Consider the following 23,472-nt stretch of genomic DNA (forward strand, 5'->3'; position numbering starts at 1 on the left):
TTAAGTTATTACACACCAAGATAACAAATATCCATTTTGGAGAACCGGAGATATGCAGTTTTAAAGGTTTAGGTAATATTAGGGCTTAAAAGCACAAAACACCCACTGCCGTCATCTGGTCATGCAGGAATGGTATAAAGAGAAATGCCAGTACTGATATTTTAATCAACAGACCAAATCTATCATAAATGCATAGACAACTGTACAATGCATTTTGTGAAATGACTGAACTGGTTTGAATGTAAGTATATGTGTTAATTTTGTGCACTTTTTCTTGTCTCCACTCTAACTGTTCGTATAATATTTCATACTTTAAATGTGTTTGAATTTCAAATGGCCTGAGAATTAATTTTTCAAATAAAACAGCTATTAAATAGCACCAGATGCATTGTACAGTTGTCTATGCATTTATGATAGATTTGGTCTGTTGATTAAAATATCAGTACTGGCATTTCTCTTACATTTGAGTAGGCTCAGCCTTACTGATTAGAGCCTCACCCTGTTTTGTTATTGGGAATGGTATAAAGTCACAAGTTTAAGCCGACAGCAATGGATAAAGCACAAGCCAGATACAGGGACCCTGTGAGAACTGCTGAGAATACTTTATGTCCTTAATGCAGGGTACTGAGCCGCGCAGTGATGGTTCCAAGGAGCGATGCGTTGTCCTGCATAGACTTACCAACCTTGAGTATATATATATATATATCATGGTACATATATGTGGAGTTATGCATGGTTAAAGTTTGCTTTGTAGAAAGCTCTAAGCTGGGCAGGGGTCACTCAGGGTCCCAGGAAGGGATGGAAGGCCGGAGCCGACCCTGCAAGCTCCGCACACGGAGCCGTGAGAGGGGCACCACCCGCATCCCTCGTCGCTTCGGCCGATGGACTGGGAGAAGTCGAAGTGCGATGTTGCTTCTTCAGCTTCTTCTTGTGCTTCAACTTACCTGACCCCGAGTGCGAAGACTTAGAGGAAGAATGGTGGCTCCGCGACCGGTCCCTCAACCTCCTACACGACCGGGACCTCGAGCAGCGAGGAACTGACTGCCAAGCCTCGAGTAAGCTTTCGGGATCGCTCCCGCAAAGACTTCGGGCCATGGTACAGCAGTCAAAGCACGTCTTGGTGTCGTGTTCCAGGCAGTAGAGGCACACGTGGTGAGGATCCGTCACCGACATCAGTCAGTTACAAGAACCGCAAGCCTTGAAGCTGGGCATTCCTCATGCACCAGGAGTCGATGGACTCAAAAATCAAAGTTGACAAAAGTCCAGAAAAAGTCAGTCTAAAAGTGACTGGAGGTACTGCTCTCTCCGGATCAGCGCTGGCTGGTGCGGAAAAAAAGAACTGACGTCAGCGCGCGAGGGCAGCATCTAAGTAGCTACCGCGACTTCATCACGGCGACCACGACGACGAACGCGGGGTCGACCGATGCCACCTTCCAACGTGCAGGGGTACTGCTGACGAAAAAGCTTTCCAGATCCAGTCTGATGCCTGGAGGTAATTCTAAGGTAAGGAATCTATAACTAACCTATGTTTCTTATAGATATATCATTACCGAAGGTAAGTAACTTGTTCTTTTGTCCACCTGATATTTCTTCTCTGATATTTTGTGTGAACACTAGCCCATCCAAGCACAACTTCTCCCTCTATTGTGTGGCAGTCTGGGAGGTGTACACAAAGGCCAGCGGACATCTACACCTAGTCATGTGACCCAGGAACAGGGTGCAGTCCCCAAATGGTTAGGACAAAAAATGCCAACTTTCTAAAAGTGGCATTTTCAGAATTGTAACTTAAAATATGATTTTGCTGTTAAAGTGGGGATTAAATACAAATCCAGCTGACACCCAACATGGCTTTCCTATCTGCTTCCAATCAAACGTTATCACTTATTAAATGTATTAAGGTAACCCAATGTTATCTTATGGGTGAGGTAGGCCATATAATAATGAAAAATGAAATTGAGAAATTTTTCCACTACCAGGACATGTAAAACCTGAAAGTATATGTCCAACTTTTTAATACAACACACCCGCCCTTTTGGGTGTTTAAGGTCTACCCTAGCGGTGACAAATATGCATTACAATACAAGGTTTTGGCCTGGCAAAGGGTTAATTTTGTCAGTTTAAGACTGCAAGGCTACTTAAGTAGGTGGCATAATAAGTGCTGCAGGCCCACTAGTCGCATTTACTTGACAGACCCTGGGTACATGTAGTTACACTTTACCAGGGATTTACAAGTGAATTAAATGTGCTGATTGTGTGTAAGCCAGTTTTACCATGTTTAAATAAGGAGGCCATATGCACTTTAACACTAGTTAGCAGTGGTAAAATGCACAGTCATATGGCAGACAAATACTAATTTTAAAAAATGGGAGGAGTGATGGCAAACAGTTTGGGCTGTCCCTTCCGAGGACCAAGTCCAACACCGTAACAAAGGAGGGAGGTAGAGAAAAGTGGATTCAGTCTCCCCGGCTATATTTCATAAACAAAGTGGAATCCACTTGGATGGTGGTGGTGATCCCTACTGTGGTGGGGAGCCCTCAGTGTTGTTTAAATACCCCTCACACACCAACAGGCCCCTTGGTGTCATGCTTCATCATCGGGGTCTTCGCACCCCTCTCCGGGATGCGGCGTGCTGCGACCGACGACTACGTGGGAGCACTATTATTGGACTATGTGTGTAAAAGTGTATTCTACAAAAAGGAAGTGATGTTGATGACACAACTCATTGACGACCACAGCAATAACTTTGCAAGCACCTCTGAGACCTCCAAGCATAACTACTCAGTCAGCTGCATAGCCAGCATTTGAGCCTATAGCAATTTCTGCTTCAGTCATTTTGCCATTACCTACAATTTTACCACTTACATTGATGGTGACACCGTTTCCACTGCATCTTCCAAATAGACTTTTACAACTTCCTCTTCAAGCCTCGAGGATGAAGAGAGATAGGATGATCCAGATGTAAACCATATTGAAGCCTTCTTCAATGATAAAGAATACCCCAAAGAGCATAGAGGAGCAAGTTATCCTGATGAAGTAAATATTCAGTATGTAGGTTTTGAGAAAGAGTATGAGGGAGTGATGTTTTTGCACCACAGGGAAGACAAGATTCAGTCACCTGTCACTCGCATCCAGACCACAACATGGATGACCGATTCTTCATCCCTCCTACTGAACACAGCACTTAGTCATGTTTCTAGATACCGAATAGTACCAAAGAAAATATATTGCATACTTGTGACTAAGCCTTGCACTGCTCTTTCTATACCAATCCAAGTTGAGTCTTGAAAAAGCCCAGGACTTTGAGCCCTCGGGGGGGGGGAACATGTGTTGACTGAGTTCTCCATCCATCTATCATCAAGCACAATGGATGGTCTCATTATGAGATATTCAACCCACTATAATTAGAGACTATTCCAATATAGATTGACTATATCTGAAATATAGTCTTTGGTCTTGTGTATAATTTGTGCATATGTTAATATTATGTATGATGTCTTATTAATCTGTACAAAACAATCTTATTTTAAACTGTCAGCACATCCACTTAAGTTTCTTGTTGATCTCCGGGAGGACCAATTGTCTAATAGAGCGACCTCTGACCCTGGCAGGCAGGTCGCTCTCCACGCTGCTGCATGACTCTGCCTGCATTGTTTTTGCCTAATCTTGTATTTTTCCACTGTGCCTAACTTGCTTTCTTGCCCAGACTTGTTTTTATTCCTCTGTGCCTGAACTTGCTTTCTTGCCCAGACTTGTTTTTTTATTCCTCTGTGCCTGTACTTGTTTTCTTGCCCAGATTAGTTTTTATTCCCCTGTGCCTGTACTTGTTGTCTTGCCTAAACTTGTTTTTTCTTCCTGTGCCCAGTTCTCCCGCGGCCCCCGCCTGTTTTTCCCGCCGCTGCGTCCCTGCGGTCCTGCCCCCCTACAATCCCATTTGCTGCCCCACTCCCATCTCCCAGCTGCTCCTTCCTCCCGCATCCCCTCATATGGAGGCCACGCAGCGGCCGCACAGCTGGTGCGCCGAAGGCGCGCCTAAGGAAAGCCTGTCTGCGCTCTTCCGTGCCTGGACCGCGCCCAGCGGCAGGACCCCTGGACCCGAAGAAATGCCACGACGCCCGACGCCGCTACGATGCCAGAACCCTCCACGCACTCAACAACGGATGATCACACACCTGCTTCCTGGCTGCCTCGAAGCGCACCCATGGAGCTTTCACCTGCCAGAACTGAAGCTTCACAAGCATCCGCCCACTATGCTGCCGACCAGGAAAGAACCCAACCACCTCAGATGCATCCTTCTCAACACCCGCTCCACCCACAAACACACCGTTGAACTCTGGGACCTACTCGACTCAACCTCCCCAGACGTCACCTTCCTGGCGGAGACCTGGCTGAACCCCACCTCGGCACCCGACATAGCCATAGCCATCCCGGAAGGCTACAAGATCACCCGCAGGGACCGCACCAACGGAGCAGGAGGAGGAATTGCCATTCGTCCACAGGAATACTCTCAGAGTCTCGACCAACACCGACGACACCCCCAGCACCGCCGAACACCTGCACTTCCAGATCCACTGCAACCCCAACAGTACCCTCTGAGGAACCCTCATCTACAGACCCCTGGACCCCAACCACAGTTCAGCGACTCCATCGCCGACTTCGTCAGTACACACGCCCTCGCCTCCACGGAGTACATCCTCCTCGGGGACCTGAACTTCCACCTCGTGAACAACAATGACACCAATTCCACCACCCTGATCGACAAACTATCCAACCTCGGACTCAGACAAGTCGTCACAACACCCACCCACTCCGCCGGGCACACGCTTGACCCTATCTTCTCCGCAAGCCCCCACGTCGCCTTCAACCACACCACCAAACTCCACTGGACCGACCATCACTGTATCCACTTCACCTTCAAGAAACCCACCACGCACCACCGCACCCAACAGATGCCTCGCAGCTGCTGGAGCAAAGTCACCGAAGATCAGCTAACCACCACCCTCGCCCAGAGCCAACCGCTGGCCCCACCCACCCGAACACCACCGCCTGCAACCTCAGACAGTGGATCAACGACTGTGCCAACACTCTCGCCCCGATCAAGAAACCCTACAACAGTTACACCAACAAGAAAGCCAGCTGGTTCACTGAAGACCTTCGGGCCTCCAAGCAAACCTGCCGAAAGCTGGAGAAGAGCTGGCTCCATGAACGAACACCGGACAGCCACGCAGCCCACAAGAAAGACACCCGCAGACTCCATCACCCTATCAGATCCGCCAAAAGGGCCTCCTTCAAAGATTGCCTAGACAACAACGCGCACAACAGCAAAGAGCTCTTCAACATCGTGAAGGAACTCTCCAACACCAACAACGTCCCACCCTCGCAAGACCTGTGTGACTTGCTGGCCACCTACTTCCACCACAAGATCGCAGACATTCACAACAGCTTCAACGCCACGTCCTCCCCGACAACCATCAAGACCTCCGCCCCCACGACCACCATCCGCACCAACCGCCTGCTCTCCTGGACCAACATCAATGACGACAACACCATTAAGATCATGAACACCATCCATTCCGGATCTCCGTGAGAACCATGCCCACACCACATCTTCAACAAAGCCAGCACAGCTATCGCACCCCATCTCCAGAAAGCCATCAACACCTCCTTCGAGACAGCAACCTTCCCGAAGAGCTGGAAGCACGCCGAGATCACCGCCTTACTCAAGAAACCCAAGGCGGACCCCAAGGACTCCAAGAACTTCCGGCCCATCTCCCTGCTCCCGTTCCCAGCAAAGGTCATTGAGAAGACTGTCAACAAACAACTGACCCGCTACCTCGAGTAGAACAACATCCTGCACCCTTCCTAGTCCGGGTTCTGAAGCAACCACAGCACTGAGACTGCCCTCATCTCCGCCACCGATGACATCAAGTCCCTGCTGGACAACGGAGAAATAGCTGCCCTCATCCTCCTGGACCTGTCAATCGCCTTCGACATGGTCTGCCACCACACGCTACGAACACGCCTCCACAACGCCGGGATACAAGAGAAGGCCCTGGACTGGACCACCTCATTCCTCTCCGGCAGAACACAGAGCGTCCGCCTTCCCCCTTCCGCTCCGAAGCCACCGAGATCATCTGCGGTGTACCCCAGGGCTCATCCCTCAGCCCAACTGTGTTTAACAACTACACAGCACCACTCGCCCACGTCGCCTGTTGGCACGACCTCAACATCATCTCCTACACCGATAACAGCCAGCTGATCCTCTCCATCACCAAGGACCCCCACACCGCCAAAACCAACCTTCACCAAGGAATGAAGGCCGTCGCTGAATGGATGAGGAACAGCCGACTGAAGCTGAACTCTGCAAGATGGAGGTCCTCATCCTCGGATCCACCCCTTCGTCCTGGGACGACTCCTGGTGGCCAACCTCACTGGGAACCGCCCCAACACCCACCAACCATGCACGCAACCTAGGGGTCATCCTCAACTCCACCCTCTCCATGACTAAACAGCTCAACGCCGTCTCCTCCTCCTGCTTCAACACCCTCCACATGCTCCGCAGGATCTACAAGTGGATTCCCACTGAAACGAGAAGAACGGTCACCCAGGCCCTCGTCAGCAGCCAGTTGGACTACGGAAACGCCCTCTACGCAGGAGCCTCAGCCAAACTCCTGAGACGGTTCCAACGCTTCCAGAACGCCTCTGCATGCCTGATCCTCGACATCCCTCGTCGCAGCCACATCACACCTCACCTGAGAGACCCATGCACATTAGGCACTCCACAACACCGGACCAACGCACCTCAACAGACCACTCAGCTTGTACACCCCCACCCGCCAGCTCTGCTCCGCCGACCACGCCCTTGCCACAGTTCACAGCTTCTGAAGAGCGCCCACCGGCGGCAGATCGTTCTCCCACCTCGCCGTCAATTCCTGGAACATCCTCCCCATCCACCTACGGCAGATCCACGACCTGCTGACCTTCAGAAAACTCCTCAAGACCTGGCTTTTCGAGCAGTAGCAGCATTCCCCACCCCAGCGCCTTGAGACCCTCATGGGTGAGTAGTGCGCTTTACAAATTATAGGATTGATTGATTGATTGTACTCCGTGAAGAGGTTCAGGCTTTCTTGACAAAGGGAGCAATTGAGAGGGTGCTGGCACCAGGGATTGGGACTAGCTACTATTCTTGTTACTTACTGGTGCGTTCGCTGCATCCCCTCTCTTTGCCCCCTTCAAGTTCAAAATGCTCACTTTGACCCAAGTCTTGTCTGCCCTAGACCCAAGAGACTGGTTGGTGGCATTGGATTTGTAGGACACCTCTTGTCACATTCCCATCTTGCACACTCATAGCCCTTACCTGCAATTTCAGGTAGAAGAAAAGAGCATTTTCACTTCTCCATGCCTTTATTTGGCCTTACTAGTGCATCTCAGGTGTTCATTAAGGTGGTGGGTGCAGCACATCTACAGAGTTTAGGAATTACAGTCTTCCCATACCTCGACGACTAGCTACTAAAGATGGGTTCACCTGAAACAGTCGTAAAGCACTTCCAGGTGGGTGCTGACCTGTTGACATCATTGGATTTCTTCATCAGCTGCTCCCCTTCCTCGATGCTCTTCTGAGCCTTCCTCCCACCTCAAAGAGTATAGGATCTTCAAGCTATGAACCTAATGTATCAACCCTTGACCTGGGTCTTAATGAGAGTGTTTCTGAGGCTCCTGGGCCTCTTGGCCTCCTGCATCCTGTGGACCATGCCAAGTGGCACATATGGGCACTGCAATGCGATCTGAAATCTCACTGGGCTCAGCACCAAGGCGACCTGTGAGAGTCCTTCCTGGTGTAAAATGAGAATGTGCAAGGCTTGCAGTGCTCAACTGGCAGCAGATCCATCTCCCTACTCCACCCTGAGCTAATGGTCTTGATGAGTCGGAACCATCAAGGAGTAATGGATACATATGCTCACAATCGTCATGTGGTACTGCAACAAACAGGGAGGCGTAGAGTCTTGGGTTCTGTGCCAGGAGGCTTTATGTCTCTGCAAATGGTATCTCACTGGTCGCCTTACACATGTCGTGATCTTATTATGCCAGGCTAGATGAACTAAACCCAAAGGTACTAGTGGATCACAAATGGTATTTGCACCTGGTGGTGGTGCAGAGTATTCTCTAGCAGTGAGTAGAACACTGGCTTCACTACTGCAGAGAACGTGCAGTGTCAAAAAGTTTGCAATTTTGAGTTCTCAAGACAGTTCTCTCTAAGAGATGCCTTTCACCTCAACTGGTACCCGGGACTTCTGTACACCTTTCCGCTCCTACTTCTCTGCCGAGAATACTGAAAAGGATCAAGAAAGACTGGGTTCGAGCCATCCTAGTGGCACCAGACTGAATGAATGTTCAGACTGTATGGTATCTGGAACTTCTGGCAATTAGAAGTTTGTCCTCCAATCCAGCTGATCCTTTGGGAGGACCTCCTGTCATGGCAGCAGGGCCTGGTCCTCCACCTTAACCGGCACAATCTGCAACTCCATGGGTAGATATTGAATGGCGACTTTTGACCAACGAACCCCTCACCGCCAAAGCCAACCTCCACCGCGGTATGAAGGCGGTCGCCGACTGGATGGAAGAAAGCCGGCTCAAACTCAACACAGACAAGACAGAGATCCTCATCCTCGGGCCCAACACATGGAACTCCCTCCCTCTCCACCTACGGCAGACAGAAGACCCTCCGACCTTCAGGAGACTACTCTAGACCTGGCTCTTCGACCACTAGCTGCAGCCCCCTCCCCCCAGCGCCTTGGGACCCTTGCGGGTATGTAGCGTGCTTTATAAATTGCTTGCTTGATTGATTGATTGATTGATTGATATTGCTCCTGAAGTGGTGTCATCTTCGCAACCAGGCATCCATTTACCAACCTGTTTATGCAGGATTCTGGGAGAAGTTTGTGGTTTGATGTTCTTCCCTTAACATCCAGCTCTGAAATGCAAAGTTGTCTGACGTTCTCTTGTTTTGTCTTTCATTACCCCGGCAAGGCCTTGCCATGGCAACTGTTAAGGGTTATCTTTCAGTACTTTAACCTTTCTATGTCTGCCTGATCAGCTATCCCCTATTAAATCACCTATTGTGATGCGGTTTTCAAAGGTTTGGTCCACATGTTCCTGCCAACACCTTTCATGATATGGCAGCGGGAACTTAATTTGATTCTCACCTACGTGATATGCCCTCCCTATGCACCTATGCACAGTTTTTCAGTTTGCCTTATGACCATCAGTACAGCATTCCTCATCACCATAGCATCTGCCAGGTGAGTGAGCGAACTTCAGACTTCCATACACTGCATTCTTCCTGAACAAACTAGTCCACCAGACGAGAAAGATGTTAGCGATGGAAGTAACTTGTTTGTTTGAACCTGTTCACAAGCATGGATACAGCATTTGTCTTCGAAAACAGCATGCCTTATGGCCATAACATTGGCAAGAAGAGTAAACAAGATGCAAGCACTTTTATGTAAAGAGCCCTCTTTGAATTTTTCAAAGAGTAAAGCAACTCTGCCAACCAACCGAAAATTCATTCTTAGACTTCCTTTGTCTTTTCACATAAAGTAAAACAGATCTATACCCACATATATAGGAAAACCAGAGCACATAGGCTGAAAAGTTGCTACATTAGTTAAGTGTTAAAAGATGTCTTAAATTTTACTAACAATAAACAAAAGAATTTCATAGAATAGATCATATATTCATGGCTTTTGTTCCAGTAAATAATGGCAACGGATTTACAAAACAAACATTAGCAAGCTGGATTACTTGCATCACAGCAGCTCATATATAAACGAATAAGCCATTGACAATGACAGTCAGAGCTAATTCCACGTGAGCCATCGTGATGACACCTGCCCTGGTCTCAGAGATACCACTGAAAGACATTTGTGATTTGGAAAACCACACATGCATTTGCTAAGCATCACTGCATTGATGATGAAACCAGCAGAGCAACTACAGTGATACAAGTTGTGCTCAGAAACCTTCTTCTTAAGGATAAGCCTCATTCCCTTGTTATTGTGCTTTGTATGTTACTGCTATGATAGCGGTAATTCAAGAATGTAAATCTATGAAAAATTCAATGCTGAAGAAGGAAAAGGTTACTGATCTGTAACTCCGGCTCTTCAGGATTGGCATCTTTCATAGATTCACATGCGACCCACCCACCTCCCCTTGTCATGAGGCTTCATTTGATAACATAAACATTTAAAGAGCTAGAAAACCTGGCAGTTGGAAGCCTCTCAAAGGGGATCACCCGAGGGTACTGGTTTCTGAATGGCTGCCGTTTGGATTGCTTACGGTTATCAATGCTATTGAGTGTAAATGTACACTGCTGTATTAGCATTGTCCTGGGGGATCCTAGTCTGACTACAAGGAATAATTTCAGGAAACTTTTTAAATATCGGGCGTTAGTATCTTTAATAGATTCACATGGGGCCCCCTTCTTCCTCATGTAGACTCTGACCTCAAGCATTATATGTATATTTATACATTCACTCTTGTGCTTGATTTCTGTGTGAAGACCTCTGGGAGGGCTGCGACTGATAGCACTCGCATCTTATTGGCTGGTTCCTTAGATAGAGGTGGATGTGCTAACAAAGTGGGCAGTGTCTGGGCTATTCAACTTGTCAATGCCTTGTAACACTATGGCAAAGATTCAGAGGGAATCACATTTCAATAACAGGGAATGATTGAAGCATTTGAATCTATAAAAGATGCCAACGCTGGAGAACCACAGATACAAGTAAGTAAGTTGTTTCTTTCATGTGATAAAAAAAAGAAGACACAAAAAATACATACATGTCACCAGATATGTAGGTGAAAAGGAAAACACCTCTTTTACAAATCATTTTAAGGATAAATGTAGGGAACAAGAATGAGGACAATGTAGCCGTGTAAGTCTGAAGACTGGCACTGCAGTTTTAAGAGCTCCCAGCCACCCAGTATCCCACCATGCCTTCTCAGTGGCAATTACTCCAGCTCTTTTTTCTGGTTCCTAGTGATAGGATTCTGGAGCTCTGTGGGCCTTATTTGGCTGTTTCGATTTTTTTCCCAAGCCTTCTTTAAACAGTTTCACTCCGCGTCCATTATCATTTTCAGTATGTTCCTTTCATTTTCTGACAGAAAACGTTTTCTCCAATTTACAATAATGACAACTCACTTCTTTTTAAGTGCTTCCGTGGTCCTGAAGGAAGGCAACTGAAAATGAACAGGCTTAGACAACACTGTTGTCGACATTAAAACTTAAAAAAACTTAACTTCTTACTGATACTTTAAATCATGAACTTCTGTCATAAAATTCTGGTGCTTTTAAATCAGATGATTTTTAACTATGCAGTTGCATGTTATTTTTACTGCGCCAGAGGTATTAAGTTTTGAAAAAAGTATAGGTTAATTGACGTCACCTTACAAACTATGTTTGGTTGCTACTCATTTTTGCTTTCCCTGATCAATACTATAGAACATATATTAAATATATGAGTTTTTTTAAATATATTTGTTCGCCCCGTTTGTGATTTGTTGTATTGCTAATCAACAGTTGTCATCAAATGAAACGCTCTCATTAATTGCCTTGATTTGAAACTGTTGCCCACCACTTGTAAGGGTGTGACCTTGAGTAACGTCATCTATAAAATATTCGCAAATTACTCCAGATAAACAAAATCCCTTGTAGGCAAACTGCTCTTTTTTTCAAAACTTTATCACCCAAGCCTCCAAGTGTTTATTGGGTTCCCACTCCTTATTCAAACCAGAGGTATTAAAGCAGCCATAAACGCATCTCACAGTGCAAACAAGCATGGAAAATATACAATTCATATCATGCACAAATAAATCTATATTTAAAAATACAATAAACCATTATCAGAATAGCAGTAATAGCAGCAGTAAGTTTAGAACAGCATCGATCTATGTGCTCGTACAGTAGATTTTAGAAAAGACCCAACGTGCAAAACAGCTTCCTCGTTAATTAGTAGTAATTAAAATCTAAAAGTGGGTCTGCATTGGCTAATATTCGAGCAATACTTTTTTTTAATGGGATTTAAAAGAGTCTGGTGCACCTTACATAAGATTTTTTTTAAAACACATAAAATGGAGCATGTATTGGCCAGATACATCGTCAGAGGGGTATGGCTCAGCTGCAAGATTTTTTGCAAAGCCCAAGGGGAAGCAGAGCAAATATTTCATGGTATCCAGCCGCGGTCCGTGCAGGTAACAGCGGTGGGGTGGTGGGGCTGTGCAAGGGGAGATTCAGAGGGAAAATTACATGAATAATTAATCTAAACGAAAAAGCAAAGAACGTTCCCAGTGACCGCGACCACACCAAATATAGTTAGTAGTTGGATCAGATACCTCAAGGTTGGATATCGAATCACATTAGGCTTCCCCTCTAAGTCCCTTATCCGCTGAGATTCCTCAGAGTTATACAATGCATTGGTCACAGTCTCCTATTTACACTGGCACAGGATAATGGAGCTATAAAAATAGATTGCATCCCAGTTTTGGGGTATTCAGCCTTCACATACATACACACCTTTACCTACGGGGTGGGGATGTGTGAGAACAAACATTTTCATCTGAGTGAATTACTGCTGCTCACAATGCTCTTGTTGTTTCCTTCAGATTAGCTGCTGGCATCAACTCTGCACACTCTGAATACTGTGACCAGCTTGATTCATTCCTAGATGTGTCTAGAATAAGAGTAACTTTGGGGCTTCCCCTGTTGTTGATATACATTCACACAGGTAACCACGAGAGCAAACGGTTGCCTTATATCGAGAGAAATAACCATCTAGGGACAGGACTTCTGCTGTATCATTCACCCCCGTGGCATGTAATGGGGCATAGAAGCAAGTGTCATGTCAAAGTGCCCTCACTTCTAACGAAATTAACAAAACCAAAGTAAATACAGTACAGTCTGTTAAAGATATTCACCAACCTCATCATATCTACTTTAATATAACTGAGCGCCTCAATCGTCACACTGTTTTAAATGCAGAAATCCATAAGGGGTGTAGAAAAGAGCATATGAGGTTATGCCATAAATGCCGTTCATTTCCAGTCGCAACATCAATACCTGGTTCTATGAGAACTGGCCATATCTACAAACAGGGACCGAGAGCAGCGGGAATGGTATCAATCAAGCTATGACACTTATGATACGGTTATTCCCTATGCTCTCTGACATGGTCTGTGACAGGCAACTGAGCATCTGAAAGAAACAGGTTAGTATTAGATTCCTTACCTTAGAATATCCCCAGGCGTCAGACTGGATCCGGAAATTTTTGCGTAGCAGTACCCTTGCGCGTCGGTAGGCGTCGTCTGCGGCTCCGCGTCCGTCGTCGGCGTCGTGGGCGCCGTGATGACGTCGTCGGCGTCGTGGGCGCCGTGATGACGTCGTCGGAGTACTTAAACGCCGTCTCCGCGTTCTGACGTCAGTTCTTCTTTTTTCCGCGCCAGCAGCGCAGATCCGGAAAAAGTGGTACCTTAGTCACTTTTTGACTAACTTTTTTGAGATCTTTTTGATCATTTCTTCGAGTCTTCGACTCCGATCAGTGCCGATAGGGATGCCAGGTTTTAAGCCTTGTGGGGACTGCGACCGACTAATGTCGGTCACCGACCCTCACCGTCGGTGCCTCCACTGTCTCGGCGTCGATCATGGTGACACGACATGCTCCGACTGTCGGGCCTTAACCTCGAAGGCTAGGCGGGAGCGGTCCCGCAAGCGGCTCGATCTCCGGCAGTCAGCCCCGTGCCGTGGGAGGTCCCGGTCCGGACGGAGGTCGAGGGACCGGTCGCGGGGGCGGAGCCATCATAGCACCGGGAGTCAACATCACTCCTCCGGGTCGAAGTCAAAGAGACGTCATCGCTCTTCCGACTGCCCCCGATGCTCGCGCGATGCGGCTGGGGGTTCGGGTGACACCGCCCACGTGGCTCCGTCGGAGTCGTGGGCGTCGTGACCTGCCCCATACCCTCCGGTCCCTGGGCAGCAAGCAACGCCAGAGGAGATCGAGCGCTTCCTCATGGCCATGAGGTCCCTCACTCCTCCAGCCGGTTCCGCGGCGCCTTCGGGCCCAGCGGACCCGTCTGGAGGCCCTAGCGGGTTGGGTGCTTCGGCCCCGACGCCGGCGGGTGCTTCGGCCCCAACGCTGCCGGCGCCTTCGGGCCCGGCGTCGCAGGGCCCCACTGGATCCGCTTCTGGATCCGGAACGTCGTCGGTCGACCTGACGACCTCACCGGTGCCGGTTCCACAGGTGTCACCTCCGGCGCCGTCCTCGGGCGCCGCCGTCCCCAAATACCTCCTACGACCCGATTCCGGCGTCGGAGCGGCGCCACTGTGCACCGCTCTCGACACCGCTTGGGGAGTTCTACATCAATGAACCGGCCCGTCCTTTGACAACCCTGATTATCAGGAGATGGGTGATGAGGAGTATTGGGAGGAGCCTGAGGACCCTCTGACACGTGAGTGTCAGTCCCAGGACGACTGGCCAGGTGGACTTGGGGATGCCAGTGGTCTGGACACTTCGCCAGACACTGGTTTTGTCTCACCTCCTACCGTGGCTTCGGAGGAGGGGGCAACCTTCAGTGTGGTGTTGACGCGGGCAGCCAAGGCCTTGGGCCTTGAGCTCCCCGTCACGGCCGTGAGGACTAACCTCCTCACTTTGATCCTTAAATCGCAGTCAAGCTCAACTGAGCCTCTGCTGCCGTTTAATGAGGCCTTGACTGACGTTCTTTTGGGCACTTGGTCCAGGCCCGCTACAGGCCAGCCTGTAGATAGGAATGTGGCCAGACCCCACCGCCCGGCCCCGGGCGACCCTTGTTTTCTGTCCACCCACCCCACCCCGAGAGCCTGATCATCCAGGCCTCTAATTCCCAGACCACATTCCCGTCGGCTCCGCCTGATCGGGAAACCAAGAGGTATGAGAATTATGGAAAGAAAATATTCTCCTCCCTTAGTTTGGGACTGCGATCTTCCAACACCGCATGCCTCTTGGGCCGTTACACCCACTCCCTGTGGGACACGGTCACGGACGTGCTGCCACAATGCCCGGCGGAGGTCAAGGCTAAACTCGCCCAAGCCCTCGCGGAGGGTCGAGATGCGGCACGTTTCTCCATCCGGTGTGGGCTGGATACAACCGACTCACTGGGCAGAGCGATGGCAACGACGGTGGGGATTTGTCGCCACGCCTGGTTGAGGTCCGCCAACTTTTCAACGGATGTCCAGAATACACTCATGGACATGCCGTTTGATGGCCGCCGCCTCTTTGGCGACAAGGCAGACCATGCGCTTGAGCGCTTTAAGGACTCCAGGGCTACGACCAAGTCCTTGGCCCTCTCGGCCAGCACCAGCAAACGGGTGCCTTTCGCTCCTTTCGTGGCCAAGGAAGGGGCGCCCCCACACGTGCTGTCAGCCACTCACCGCAGACTAACATCCAACGCGGTGGTGGCCGTGGAAATCGCCGTGGAGGCGGTCGGGGACAACGGCGAAGCCAGTCCACACCTTCCCCCGCAGCATCTGCCTAAAAACCCTCCTAGTCCGTGCTTTCAGGCCCATGTGACGCCAGTGGGGGGCAGGGTTCGCCATCACCACTCCTACTGGCGCACTGTCACATCGGACAGGTGGGTGCTGCAAATCGTTTGAAGGGGCTACTCCCTCCCCTTCGAGACGACCCCTCAAGCCATACCACTGCAATACCACCGCGTATCGGGGGATCATCTGCGGCTTGTGCAGGAGGAAGTTACGGCCCTCTTGGCCAAGGGGGCCATCAAGCGCGTTTCTGGGCCAGAAGTAGGGTGTGGTTGCTACTCCCACTACTTTCTGGTACCCAAGAAGGGCAAAGGGGGCCTATGCCCTATCTTGTGTCTACGGAACGTCAACGGCTTCCTCCGGAAGGACAAGTTCAAAATGCTAACACTGGCTCAGGTCTTAGCTGCCCTGGACCCAGGAGACTGGATGGTAGCGTTGGACTTGCAGAACGCTTATTTCCACATTCCCGTCCTACCGGCCCACTGGCGCTACCTGCGGTTCACGGTAGGCCACAAGCACTTTCAGTTTACCGTGCTCCCCTTCGGCCTTACCAGAGCCCCACGGGTGTTCACGAAAGTGATGGCGGTGGTCGCAGCTCATCTGCGCAGGTTAGGGGTTTCAGGTTTCCCCTACCTCGACGACTGGTTGTTGAAGGCTGGCTCGCCCCAGACAGTCGTCAGCCACCTCCAGATGACGGCTAACCTCCTGCACCAGCTGGGGTTCTCCAATAATGTGCCGAAGTCACACCTGTGCCCCTCTCAGAAGCTCCTTTTCATCGGAGTGGTTCTCAACTCGGTGCAGTTTTGGGTTTACCCCCCCGAACAGCGGGTTCGGGATATACAGGCACTGATTCCAATCTTTCAGCCTTTATCCCGAGTCTCAGTCAGGTTGACGCTGCGGCTTCTGGGGCTGATGGCTTCCTGCATCCTTCTGGTGTATCACACCCGTTGGCGGATGCGGGCTCTGCAGTGAGACCTGAAGTTTCAGTGGGCCCAGCATCAGGGCAACCTGTCCAACCATGTCCTGCGAGACAGCTTCAGTGGTGGCTCACGGACCGCGATTGGGTCAGCAGCAGATCCCTCTCCCTTCCCCAACCGGAGCACGTAGTTGTGATGGACGCGTCCCTCCAGGGCTGGGGAGGCCACATGGGAGAGGCGGAGATCAGAGGCCTCTGGTCTCCGGCGGAGTCCTGGCTCCATATCAACCTTTAGGAGCTGCGGGCGATTCGTCTAGCACTGAAGGCATTCCTCCCCTCTGTCTGGGGGAGTGTAGTGCAAGTGTTCACGGAGAACACCACCGCCATGTGGTACTGCAACAAACAGGGCGGGGTGGGGTCATGGACCCTCTACTAGGAGGCTCTGTGCCTCTGGCAATGGCTGGAACATCAGGGTGTGACCCTGGTGGTTCAACACCAGGCAGGTTCTCTGAACGCCAGGGCGGACAAACTCAGCCGCTGGTGCATGATGGATCACAAATGGCGTCTGAACTCGGACGTGGCGCAAGGCCTCTTTCAGCAGTGGGGAGAGCCTTGGTTAGATCTATTCGCCACCGAAGAGAACGCGCAATGTCATCAGTTCTGCGCGTTGGAATTTCCAAGGCGGCACTCGCTCGGAGACGCTTTTCGTTGCGAGTGGAGTTGCGGTCTGTTGTACGCCTTTCCGCCTATACCACTTCTGCCCAGAGTGCTGAAGAAGATCAAACGCAACCGGACCCAAGTCATCCTTGTGGCTCCAGACTGGGCACGAAGGTACTGGTAACCCGAGCTACTCAGTATGTCAGTCGATCCCCCGGTTCGTCTGCCTCTTCGGGAGGACCTTCTGTCGCAGCAACAGCGGACGGTGCTCCACCCGAACCTGTCCAGTCTCCACCTCCATGCTTGGAGATTGAGCGGCGACAGTTGAGGCCATTTGACTTTCCTCCTGAAGTTTGTGATATCATTCTGGCAGCCAGGCGTCCCTCCACTAAGTCGGTATACGCCTGCAGGTGGAACAGATTTGTGGCATGGTGCACAGCAAAGGCTGTGGATCCTCTCTCTGCCCCTCTTTCTGAGGTTCTTCTCTTCCTTCGTTCTCTTGCCCTGCAGGGCTCTGCTCTGGGCACTATCAAGGGCTACCTTTCTGCCCTTTCGGGCTTTCTGATCAACCATCTTTGTTCAAGTCCTCTATTGTAAATCGCTTTCTGAAAGGCATCACCCACACTTTTCCACCTGTTCCCTTCGTGATGCCTCAGTGGGACTTGAACCTGGTTCTTACTTATCTGATGTACGCTCCCTTTGAGCCACTTCACAACTGTCCTATCCTCCTTCTTACTTTGAAGACTGCTTTCCTGGTTGCCATCACATCTGCCAGGAAAATTAGTGAGCTCCAGGCTCTTTCCTCTAAACCTCCTTTCCTTTCTGTCCATTTGGACAAGTTAGTGTTGTGGACAAGACCCTCTTTCCTGCCCAAGGTTGTCACGGCCTTCCACATCGGGCAGTCTATCACCTTGCCTACCTTCTTTACACCTCTGCATCCCTCAAAGGAGGAAGAGCGGCTCCACCGTCTGGACCTAAAACGTGCGCTCTCATTCTATTTGGATCGCACACGCCAGTTCAGGGTGGATGACCAACTCTTTGTTGGTTAGGTGGGCGCTAAGAAGGGACGGGCGTTACACAAGCGGACCATCTCTCGGTGGGTCGTCTTGTGTATCAAGGAATGTTACTCCTTGGCAAGGAAGGAGCCTCCTGTTGGGCTGAGGGCAAATTGCACTCGGGCCACGGCGGCTACCACTGCCCTTGGTCGGGGAGTCCCCTTGCAGGACATTTGTCAGGCAGCTACGTGGGCCTCGCTGCACACGTTCGCAAGACACTGCTGCCTGGACAGCCAAGTCCGGAGGGATGGCTTCTTTGGCTTTCCGTCCTCCAGGACTTTCTTGTGTGATTGTTGGTTCGCAGACCCACCACCGGGGTTGGTATTGCTGGGGTATCTATTCTAAGGTAAGGAATCTAATACTAACCTGTTTCTTTCAGATGAACAAGTTACTTACCTTCGGTAACGATGTATCTGTAAGAAACAGTAGTTAGTATTAGATTCCTTACTGCTCCACCCATCTTCCCCATTCTGCGAACCGATATCTAGGGTTAAGGTCATCCCCTTTCAGGGCCCTAGTTTCAATGGCACCAGTGTTGGATTTTGACATGGCTCTGCATTTTTGGCGCTGAAAAGCTGTGTCTAAGAACTGATGTCAGCACGCGGAGGCCTCGCTGCACACGTTCGCAAGACACTACTGCCTGGACAGCCCAGTCCGGAGGGATGGCTTCTTTGGCCGTTCTGTCCTCCAGGACTTTCTGGTGTGATTATTGGTTCGCAGACCCACCACCGGGGTTGGTATTGCTGGGGTATCTATTCCAAGGTAAAGAATCTATCACTAACGTGTCTCTTTCAGATGCACAAGTTACTACTTGTGTAACGATATATCTGTAAGAGACATTAGTTAGTGATAGATTCCTTACCGACACACCCATCCTCCCCGTTCTGCAAACCGATATCTAGGGTCAAGGTCATCCCCTTTCAGGGCCCTAGTTTCAATGGCACCAGTGTTGGTTTTTGACATGGCTCTGCCTTTTTGGCATGGAAAAGCTATGTCTAAGAACTGACGTCAGCACGCGGAGGCGGCGTCTAAGTACTCTGATAACGTCATCACGGCGCCGACGACGACGTACGCGGAGCCGCAGACGACGCCTACCGAAGCGCAAGGGTACTGCTACGCAAAAATTTCCGGATCCAGTCTGACGCCTGGGGATATTCTAAGGTAAGGAATCTAATACTAACTACTGTTTCTTACAGATACCACGTTACCGAAGGTAAATAACTTGTTCACCAGGGCATCACAATTAGCCAACCTCAAAAATATCCTTTGCCTCATTTGCATTTAGGACAGGCTTCTGTCCGTCTCACACACAAGGACGTTTCTGTCAAATGTGTATTTCATAAAATCATAAATATGTTTTTAACACTCATTTGTGCACTTTTCCCTCCAAGTTACCAGGACTTTGTGCTTTTATGGTCTATATTGGCCGAATAAATAATTTTTGGCTGATTGACTACCTGCACTTTGCTTTTTTTAGGAGGGTTTTTGGAGAGATACTTTTCCATGCCCAGTCAGTGCTTTATCTCCAGGAACTCGCTTTTTGACTAACTCTTGTGTATTCAAAATACACAAATCTATGACAAATTCAAAGTGCTGAAGGCCAGAATTACACACCAGTCATTAATTTGAATGAATGTATTGTATTGGAGTCCATATAACACTGAGTTAGCTGGAAGAAGGCAGAGTGTATTGGACCGTGAATGTATTGAGTTGTGCATGATGGAAAATTGTATATAAGGATGATGGAATGGAGTTTACACCCTGGCTGTTTTCACCTTCAGGTCCTGGGGTTCAACACCCGTCAACGCAAAGCCTTCCTGAATGCGGTCATGAGGTGGGGGATGCCCCCCCAGGACGCCTTTTCTTCCCAGTGGCTTGTGCGAGACCTGCGCGGCAAGACAGAGAAAGAGTTCAAGTGGGTTTTCTTCCATACGTTCTTGCTTTAAAAAAAATATATACGTTTTTAAATTGCACTGTTATTTGTGACAGTCTCAGAAAGCAGAACATGTTGCCATGGCACTGCAGTTATTTTTGCACCTTGACCAGGTCTAATTGGGACTAAAAAGAAACCGGGCACACAAAAAAAATAGCGCCCCTCATGTGAAGATCATGACCTTCAATGAAGCATTGCTTGGATACATTAGGGGCTACTATTAGGAGAACGTTATGGAAACAAGCATTGGCATAGCCAATAGGTCTCGCCTTTGGGAATGTATACGTTTTAGGACATGCAACAGTTGATGTTGTTGCACCAGGGATAGTGTGCTGCATAAATAAATACTTATAAGGTCCCAAAGGTGAGACCTATTGGCTATGCCAATGCTTGTTTGTAATCCGTGTTATTTGGTCGCCCCAAGTAAGTCTGTCTTGCTAAAGATTCGGTAAAATATTCCTATGGGGGTTGGAAGTGAATTACGATTTCTTTATAACTTGTTTAGTGTATGCTCATGTGCATTTATCCAGATATTTACATAGGGTCCATGTGCATGGGAAATCCACTGCATATAAACAATTTGTGACTCACATACGCCTCTGCCTCGGGTACACACACTGAAATAAGTGGGGGCCTGTAGGATGGGGGAGGCAGGCATACGGAAAGAGAGTACTAGTGTGCAATCAGAGTGATTAACAAGTGTAACACATCAGGAGCCAGCCATCCTGTCAGACCGAAGGACGATGGAGTGTCTTGCAATACTCTACCCAAGTCTAGAGTGTTCTAGGTGCGCCTTGCAGAGGCAATGCTGCAAAGTCAAGTGCAGCAGGGCCTTGTACCATGCCCGCCTTGAAAAGCATCAAACAAAAGGATCACTGGTCCATTTCCTTGCTTGTTTTAGGGCCCACAGCAATTTTACTACGCAAACAGGGCTCTCCAGAGGGCCAGGTAACTGCCTTTCTGCAGTCTATGCACTAGGGACAAAGGAGACACGATGGAGCATCCTGGATTTGAAGCGTTTATAATCTGCCAGCCGATTATTCTGAGCAATGTTAATCTATCTGAGACGATTATTTAATTGCTCAAGGCAGGGATTAAGATTAGTGCTAATTTAAGGGTGAAGAAATCATTTGTTGTGTAAATGCGAGAGTTAAGTTGGCTCCAGCAAAATGTAGCCCACAAAAGGTAGGCTGTAGAGATGGCAATCATGTACACGTTTTGGGACAGAATACGGCAGAAAAATAATCAACAATCTAATATTTTTAACGTTAAAATTACAGTAACGTTCGTTATTATTACGGAATGGTGAAATGTACCAGAAGAGACATAGAGTAAGTATGAGCACGATCTCTGATCGTAATGCTAAATCGCTGAGTATGCACGAACACATTTAGTAAAACCAAAGTTCCTAAAGTGTAAATGGTTTTAGAGTGAGCTAAAGGAAGGCAGATTAGGTCAAAGAACACTGGAATTAATATGGATGAATAATTACAACCTAGATGAAAATATATATTTATCGGATGAAAAAATACAACTATCCCATCACAGCTACAAAAACAGGCGTGCGCGCCTCGCGCTGGCAGCAGGGGGAGGGGAGAGAGCAGAGGGCCTGCACCTGTTTCCCTTGTGGGAGCGAGCAGGTACCATCTGTTAATTACAAACAGATGGGTTCAAAGCTCGCTCCCACAAGGGAGCGAGCACATGGGCACTGCGTAGGCGAGACCTAAAAAGGCCTTTTATAGCTTGTATGGTCCGTAAAATTGGTCAGAAAACTCCTTTGTTATAATGAATATGTCCCCCTTCATATCTCTGAGTCCCTTCCTATCCATTAGCAGTAGAGCTCCTGCTCATTTGTGGGCAAAACAAAGAGAATCACTGGCATTTTTCATCGTTATTACTCCACATACAAACATAATCCATATACATTTTTAACACATTTGTTTGTAACTTTATCATTTCCTTTCTATCAAATACATTTTAGGGACCTTCATATCTGGGGAGTCCACTGCATCGAAGATTGGAAAGGGGACAGAGAAATGAGATCCATTCCCCTTTCATATGGGACTAGAAAAATTAACAAAAAACACAGCTAGAAAATGTATTTATCTCCAACTCAATAAAGAAAAAAGCAAAGTAACTTTAAAATACATCTTGGATGGCATATCATATCTCACTTTGCAAGACATGAATAACCTAGATACTGATTGGTGATGCAAATTAACAAGGATCCCCCGCCCCCCAGTCACAGGACTAAATACTTTATACTCTACCTATCACGATAATTTTATATCATTAGAAAACCACAGATTATGAGATTAATTCAATCACAGCAGATGTTTCGTATATGAAATAAAACACTGTGAAAAAACAAAATATATATATAACCACCAGAATCTATGCATATCCTATTGAAGGCAACACATTATGAGCCTAAACATTGTGTACAAAGTCAAAACTTGTTGGAAAAGTGACTGGAGAGGAGAGGGGACTGCTGGATAAAATGAACATTGCTTTATGTTTCTTTTTTTCCACTTTCCAGCATTTACTCAGTAGATTTTTGTGAATAAAATCACTGTACTGTCTTAGTCTTAACTATTTCACTGCAGGCTTTAAGCACTTTCAGGTTTACTTGTTTTGTTGGAAGTGGGTTTAATTAATTTCTTTTTCCCCCAAAAATGAGTACATGATCAAACATTTGATCTTTAATTACTTTCTATATGGCCCACTTTGAATATGGTAATTGAAAGACTGGAATGGGGTAGCCCTAATGCCCAGTAAACATGATGCTGAGTGCAAATCTCCAAGACACAGATATGGCACATGTTTGCTTTACCGCTTAATTTTGGATTCAGTGATTGGTAGCACAGAAAGGATACCTCACCTGACTACCATGAAGGATAGTGTGGATTCACTGCTGGGACAAAAGCAGAACTCTCTTGATGGCCTCCACTGCTTCCCTTCACAGGAGGAGTATGAAGTCTGCTGCTCAGAAGCAGCATCGTCCATTTGCCTCCCTGTCATGCCCTTAGACCATGAGTCGGTGCACCACATTCTGTGCCTGATTCATGGATATACACTTTACATGTGCCATAATATAACAATCTGTTTTTGCACTGACGGATTCTAGCCCCTCTTGCGTTATCCTTTTTGTAAAACCGTGACCCAGTATTCAAGGTGGTAACACTAGAGTAGAAATTAAAAATATGAGTGCAGAATATTGTCTTTTGTCAAAGAACACAGAGCATGCCGACAATACATTTCCTTACCTATGGTGTGTATGGTATTGAATAGATTTAAGAAAGAAATTATCAAGTACATAATACAAGCCATAGCTTTTGCAGTTGATTAGTAA

The 23,472-nt window shown here is 48.3% G+C and overlaps 1 protein-coding gene across 3 annotated transcripts in view; it reads left to right on the forward strand.

The window, feature by feature from the left end:
* The window catches only part of CHD3 (chromodomain helicase DNA binding protein 3), an 813,321-nt gene that overhangs the window by 577,780 nt on the left and 212,069 nt on the right, over positions 1-23,472 (forward strand). For all 3 annotated transcript variants that reach the window (XM_086946072.1, XM_086946074.1, XM_086946073.1), the window contains one exon: positions 19,969-20,102. In XM_086946072.1, coding sequence (XP_086802198.1) covers positions 19,969-20,102 — 134 coding nt within the window. The remainder of the gene's footprint in view (positions 1-19,968; positions 20,103-23,472) is intronic.

The sequence above is a fragment of the Lissotriton vulgaris genome, chromosome 12 (assembly GCF_964263255.1).
Source record: "Lissotriton vulgaris chromosome 12, aLisVul1.2, whole genome shotgun sequence".
Taxonomy (NCBI): domain Eukaryota; kingdom Metazoa; phylum Chordata; class Amphibia; order Caudata; family Salamandridae; genus Lissotriton; species Lissotriton vulgaris.